The 6,779-nt window shown below is 56.3% G+C and overlaps 1 protein-coding gene across 1 annotated transcript in view; it reads right to left on the reverse strand.

Annotated features, from left to right (window-relative positions):
* PHF21B (PHD finger protein 21B) overlaps positions 1-6,779 on the reverse strand; it is an 84,790-nt gene that overhangs the window by 6,228 nt on the left and 71,783 nt on the right. The window contains exons 6-8 of the mRNA XM_077758008.1: positions 2,479-2,530; positions 1,390-1,466; positions 10-64 (exon numbers count right to left, since the gene is read on the reverse strand). Of these exons, the coding sequence (XP_077614134.1) occupies positions 10-64; positions 1,390-1,466; positions 2,479-2,530 (184 nt within the window). The remainder of the gene's footprint in view (positions 1-9; positions 65-1,389; positions 1,467-2,478; positions 2,531-6,779) is intronic.

Raw genomic sequence — 6,779 nt, forward strand, 5'->3', positions numbered from 1 at the left:
CCCACCTACCTCTCGCTGCGAGGAACAGGGGTGTGTTGAGATAGTTGGATGCCAGCCGTTTCCTCTGGGCGGGGAGGGGAGAAAACAAAAGAATCATCATCTACCACGGAGCCCTCGTCAGGGCAGTCCTGAGATACTCCCCACCCAGGGCTCCAGAGGCAGAAACAGGGATGGACACAGGGGCTGCGGGGCAGGGGAGGGGCGGGCAGGCGTCCGCTCTGCCCTGCGGGAGACGCGGCATCCTCGCTCAGGAGGGATGAGTCCGAGACCCNTCTGGGGGCGGGGGAGAAAACAAAAGAAGAATCATCTACCACGGAGCCCTCGTCAGGGCATTCCTGAGATACTCCCCACCCAGGGATCCAGAGGCAGAAACAGGGATGGACACAGGGGCTGCGGGGCAGGGGNCCGGCATGTTCCAAAAGGCGGCTCCAGCCACAGGCTGTTCAGCCCTTGGCTTGGGGTGGCTCCGCTGTGGCAGCAAGAACGGACGACTGACCTGACACCCACCTCGCTTGCCGTGGCCGGGCTGTGCTCAGAGCCCAGGGAGAGGCCCCCAAATGCTCAAGGGTCACAGCCTTGAGGCGGCCCTTGATTTGTCAACCGGCTCATCTCTGGCCCCGTCCGCCCACAGAGCAGGGACGGCTGCATGGGTGGCCCAGCATAGGGAACGGGGCCCTGACGGCACGGGGGGCAGCGCGGCGTCTCCTCGCGCACAGGCCAGGGGGCAGCGCAGCGGCGTCCTTACAAAAGGGGCGCAGTGCTTGGGACCCCCAGTCTCGGGGACGGGCCTGCTCGGGGAGGCAAGGGGGAAGTGCCTGGGCAGAAGAAGGGGCACTTCGGGCGGGTCCTCGGGGCAGGAGCAGGGGAAGATGGGAGCAAAGGAAGCGGCGGGAGGGGCTGGGGGGGNGGGGGCGGGGGGGTCCGGGACAGGGCAGTGGCAGGGCCGGAGACCCCGTCCTCTGGTCACAAGATACAGACGCAGGACGAACGGGCCAGACTGAGCTACACCCTGGGTCAGCTCCTCGATCCCTCCTGCAGGCCGCGCAGAGCCTTGCTGCTCTCCGCCAGGGACAGCTCAAGTCTGGAAGGTGCCAGGCGCTGGCCCCTGGGGACACGGCGCCGCTTCAGAGAGCCGCCCCAAGCTCTGGACCTCAGGGCCCTAAGGACACTGCTTCCACCCCAGGGCGGGCTGCGGGGGTGTGTCCCCAGTGCCTGATCGCCAGCGGGAAGTCCCGGCGGCCCGCCGTCCCCTGCTCTAAGCCACACTCCCAGAGCAGCCTGGGCGAGGCAAACAAAGACATCTGGGTCCCCCACGTCTGCTTCCCAGCTGATTCCGGACTCAGAAGGTGAAGAAGAACATTACTGATTGTCATCACCTCGGGGCCTCACCTCGGTCTCCAAGAGGCCGCTGTAGGCAGGATTCGCTGTGCTTCTCCGCTTCCGCTCTTGGCGCTTGCTCTGGATTTCTGGAAAGGCACAGACACAGCGGTCACCACATCCCTCCTGTCCTGGGAGCCCTGACCTCCTCTGCTGTAAGCCCTGGGCGGCCCCGTCCCCTCCTGCCCAGCACCCCTGCCCCAGAGCGGCCCCTGCACGGCTCGCTCCGAGGTAGACAGAGCTGCTGGCTTCGGGCTGGAGGGCGGCAGGTACCCACCGTCCCCGTGTCCCATCATCCAGCCTGGGGCGGCCTCGCTTGGACGCCCGTGGTCCAGGCTCTGGCCTGGGCGGACCAGGCACACCTGTCGCTCAGGCAGCCTCTGTCTACACCAAGCCTCACACAGGAATCCTTCTGGGAAAGCCCGGCGTGGCACCTTCCACGGCCCCCCACCCCCAATTCCTTTTGCTCTGCCAGACGGAGCCCGTGACCTGTTTCTCTGTGTGACGCTGTTTTGACATGCTTTCCTGACTCATCTCTTAGACCCAATTTTTCCTTTCAAACCTTTGTGGTGACCTTCACGCGTTGCCTGAAAGGCACCTCAGACCCTCCATGGGAGAAGACAGGGTCCAAATAAATACATGTTTAGGGTATCATGGGCACGGGGAGAGTTTTTACAAGGAGGGCTATTTATTAATTGGGGTTTTTTTAATTTATTATTTTTGAGAGGTGGGAAGGGGCAGAGAAAGAAAGAGACAGAGGATCCCAAGTGGCCTCTGTGCGGTCAGCAGAGAGCCCGACGCAGGGCTGGAACCCACAAACCCTGAGATCATGACCTGAGCCAAAGTCAGCCATTAAACCGCTTTACCTACTGAGCCACCCAGGCGCCCCAAGGAGGGCTATTTGTAAAAATCTCAATAACAATCAAGAGTCAATCAGCAAAGCGTTGCTAACAGGTGCCTCAGTTCTGCAAAGGGGGGAAGGGGGGCTCGCTCACAGGCACCGCCAGCCCCCCGGCCGTCACCTGTCACCCCCCGGCCATCACCTGTCACCGCATGGCCGCGGGCTGGTCCCAGCCCAGCCTGCCACCGTGTGGTCCTTACCTTCCAAGTGCTCCGTTGTGACCAGGCCTAGAGCCACCATGAAGGCGATTTTCTACGAGAGGGAAACAGAGAGGCGTTAACACGATCTTCCACGTCTTTTCATTCATTGGACCACCGTTTGCTGAGCACCTGCTTATGGGGCTGACTGATCTGTTTCGGGGGGTCCTGAGTCTCTACCCATGGGTCCACTCTCGGTCCCAGGATGCCGTCCAGGATCTCACGTTGCATTTAGCCGGCCTGTCTCTCCTTAGCTCCTCTGGGCCGTGCCAGATTTCTCAGGGTTTCCTTGTTTTTGATGACCTGGACTGTTTTGAGCGTGAGCTGGTCAGCTGTTTCGTGGGATGCCCCTCCGTGAGGATTTGCCCGATGGTTTTCTCATGGTTAGACTGGGTCATGGGTTCGGGAGGAAGACCACAGAGGGGAGTGTGCCTCTAGCCCACCGTACGTGGGCTACGTGTCATCAACGTGACGTACATACCGCAGTGCGAAGGCTTCAGTGCTTTTCCACTGAAAATCCCTGTGTTTCCCCGTCCACACGGTCCTCGTTGGAAGGCAGTGGCCGGGCACTGCTCACACTTAAGAAGCTGGGACTTATGCTCCCCAGTGGCTTTTGGCCACGCAGACTAAAAAACCTTGTAGTAGAATTTACCAGTCTTTTCTTTTGCAGCATTTCGGTTTTTGAATCTTAGCTACAGACTCTGAGGTTATAAATCAAGTTGCTTATGTTTTATTTTAGTATTATAATTTCATTGTTTACATTTATTTAATTATGATGTTTTTAAGTTTGAGAGACAGAGCGCACGCCCCCATGAGCAGGGGAGGGGCAGAGAGAGAGGCAGACAGAGACAAGAGAATCCCAAGCAGGCTCCACCCCGTCAGCACAGAGCCCAGCACAGGGCTCAAACTCATGAACCGTGAGATCATGACCTGAGCCGAGATCAAGAGTCAGGCGCTTAACTGACTGAGCCACCCAGGCGGCCCCTATGATGTTTTAAAAGTAGGCTCCACACCCAACGTGGGGCTTGAACTCACAACCCCGAGATCAAGAGTCGCATGCTCTACCGACTGAGTCTGCCGGGTGCCCCTCACTTTGGATCCACTGGGAACGTATCCTGGCGTATATGGTATGAAATGCAGATTCCTTTCAATCCAATTTTTCCAGTACCGCTTACTGAAAATTTCACCTTTCTACTTCTCGCTGGTTTAAGGCGCCACTACAATCATACACTAAATTATCACGCCGACATGCGGTCTCTTTCTGTGCCTCCCGTCGATTCCTATCTGTTCGTGAGCTCCCGCGGCACCGCCAGGCTTTCCAGAGTTCTGCCAGGATTAGAACCCCTTTCCCTGTGCTCTTCCTGTTCAAGGCTGTCTAGCTCTTCCTGCTCGATTTTCCCTGTGAAATTTACAAACCATGAAGGAGACGGAGGGAGCCCCTTGGTAGATTTACTAGGATGATGTTAAGATGACAAATTAACACAGGGCATAATGACAACTCTGTGATACACAATTTTCCTTAACAAAACCACGGTGTGCCTGTCTCTCTGTTCTTCTGTCTTCGGGGGTTTTAAACTTACCCGCCAGTGGGTTTTGACGGTTGTCAATGTGTTTGTCCCTAGGTATTTAATCTTTTTGTTGCTACTGTAAATATGGTTATCTGTAAGCTTCTAACAGGCTGCTCTTTCTGTGACAATTATCGATGCTTTATGTTTAATGCTCAACACCGCTGCTGCGGCAAATTCTGTCTGCAGATTTGTTTTTTTATTATTGATTCTCTTGGGTTTCTACAACATTTCAAATAGTGACTGTTTACTCTTCCTTTCCATTTTTTACTTCTAGGCTGTTAAAAATAGTTCTCCCCCTCAGTCAGTCAGCTTTACGCAACATTCTCTGATTCACGGAAGGCTCAGCTGCTACACAGACTCCTCTGCCTCCACCTTCTCTCACGCTCCTGCCTGGATGTTACTGAGGTGAAGCACTTGCACGTGATCGGAGAATGCACTGTTTCCATTCGATCTGACACGCTTATCCTGTTTCCTTTCACCCCGTGGCTCAGCATCGGAGCCGCCCGCCCGAGGGCTGGTGCCAGAGGGACCCTGGATCTCCTGTGGGCCGGTGGGCGTTGAGCCAGGCACACGGAACGGAATCTCCTGAGTTCTTAGCAGATTTAAAATCTTCTACGTGGATACGGGGTGCCCAGGTGGCTCAGTCAGTTAAGCATCCGACTCTTGATTTCGGCTGAGGTCACGATCTCACGGTTCGTGAGTTCGAGCCCTGCATCGGGCTCCTAGCTGACAATGCAGAGGCTGCTTCAGATCCTCGGTCTCCCTCTCTCTGCCCCTCCCCCGCTCGCTCTTGCTCTCGCTCTCTCAAAAATAAAGAAACACTAAGAAAACACTAAGACCTTCTACGTGGATGGAGGCTTCCAGTTTGAAGGCCAGCTTGGCGGGACACAACACCCTCGGCTCTGGTATTACTCTATCCTGCATGCGGTGCGGCAAAGCCAGAGGCCGGCTTTCCCTCCGCAGTGACGGGACTGCTTTTGCCTGGACGCCCTCCAGACCCAGCAGGGACCTGGCCGGGTTGTGTGGCCGTGTGGGCCGCTCTCCCCTCATGCACACGTTCATCTGCCCCGGTGCCTGGTACCACCTAAGTCTTCTTTGGTTTCAGTAAACTTTTCTTGAATTATAGACTTAAAACTTTTTTTAAAGCTTATTTATTGAGAGAGAAAAAGAGAGCGAGTGGGCACGTGAGCAGGGAAGGGGCCGAGAGAGAGAGAGAGAGAGAGAGAGAGAGAGAGAGAGAGAGGGAACCCCAAGCAGGCTCCACACTGTCAGCGCAGAGCCCGATGTGGGGCTCGATCTCATAAACCGTGACCTGAGCTGAGACCAAGCACTGGACGCCTACCAGACGGAGCCCCCCAATTATATTTAGAAAACCATGAAGCACTACCACCCCATGAAAAGTAGGGCCTGTAAACTTTATTCTGGAAGCTGTGGGCTCACGTGAACCCGAGACTCACAAAATGATTAACGTGGCCGTGGAGCTGCTGGAAAAGGAGCTGTGGCCTCCGGCACATTCAGCGACAGCAGCCCAGGCTGTATGGTGGCAAGGACTCTAGGGGCCCCTCACTGCACCCCCCCCCCCCGGGGAAGAGCAGTCTGGGTAAACACCACTGGCGCGGACACCAAGCTCCGCCTCCTGGCCCCTACGCGGCCTCCCCCTTCCCGCCTCCCTTCCTCCACAGAAGGTCACTCAAGCCCAGTCACTTGAGGACAGGAAACGGGAGCCAGGTGCCCCCCCACTACAACCCCCATCACCATGGGGGCCACGCAAACTGTCACTTCATCTACTTGCTCCGTAATTCGGCTACCGCCCCCCGAAGCCTCCACTCACATCTGTCACATCCTCTGGGCTGGTTTTTGTAAGGATTCTTTTTTTTGTTTTTAATGTCTATTTTTGAGAGAGAGAAAGAAAGAGAGAGACAGAGTGCGAGCAGGGAGGGCAGAGAACGAGGGAGACACAGAATCAGAAGCAGCTCCAGGCCCTGGGCTGTCAGCACCGAGCCTGACTTGGGGCTCGAACCCACGAACCGTGAGATCCTGACCAGAGCTGGAGCGAGACGCCCAACCGACTGAGCCCCCGGCGCCCGCACGTCCTTATTTGCATCTGCGCTACAGCTGTGGTGGCATCTTCCAAAGCACTGATTATCCCCGCTCATCCTGTCTAGTAAGTTTTTTTATAAAGTTTATTCATTTCTTTTGAGAGAGAGAGAGAGAGTGTAAATACTTGGAAGCAGGGGAGGGGCAGGGAGAGAGAGGGGGACAGAGAATCTCAAGCAGGCTCCACACTGTCCACGCAGAGCCTGATCCGGGGCTGGAGCCCACGAACCGTGAGATCATGCCCTGAGCCGAAATCAAGACTCGGACACTTAGCCGACGGAGCCCCCCCCCGGCGCCCCTGTCCAGTAAGATTTTTAATTTCAACCAGTCAGCATGTTTCTCATTACCAAGGTTCCAAACAATTTTTCCGTTTACCTGATCCCGTTTTATGCTTCACGAGGTTTTGTGCTTCATGGGCCCTTACTTATTTGGAAAAGGGGCTGTTAGTCCCTTTTTTAAGGAAACAAACCTGCCTGAGGCTCCTGAACAAACACAGGCCCATCGTGGATAAATTCACGCCCCACACGCGGACTGCGTCGTTCCCGCCGCCGCTCATCCCGGGCACAACTCCTCTCTCTCGGTTTCCGGTTTTCTCTGCCTCCTGCCCGCTGCTCTCTCCCTCCCTCCCCCTCCCTCCCC

The sequence above is a fragment of the Crocuta crocuta genome, unplaced genomic scaffold, assembly GCF_008692635.1.
Source record: "Crocuta crocuta isolate KB4526 unplaced genomic scaffold, BGI_CrCroc_1.0 scaffold143, whole genome shotgun sequence".
NCBI classification, from domain to species: domain Eukaryota; kingdom Metazoa; phylum Chordata; class Mammalia; order Carnivora; family Hyaenidae; genus Crocuta; species Crocuta crocuta.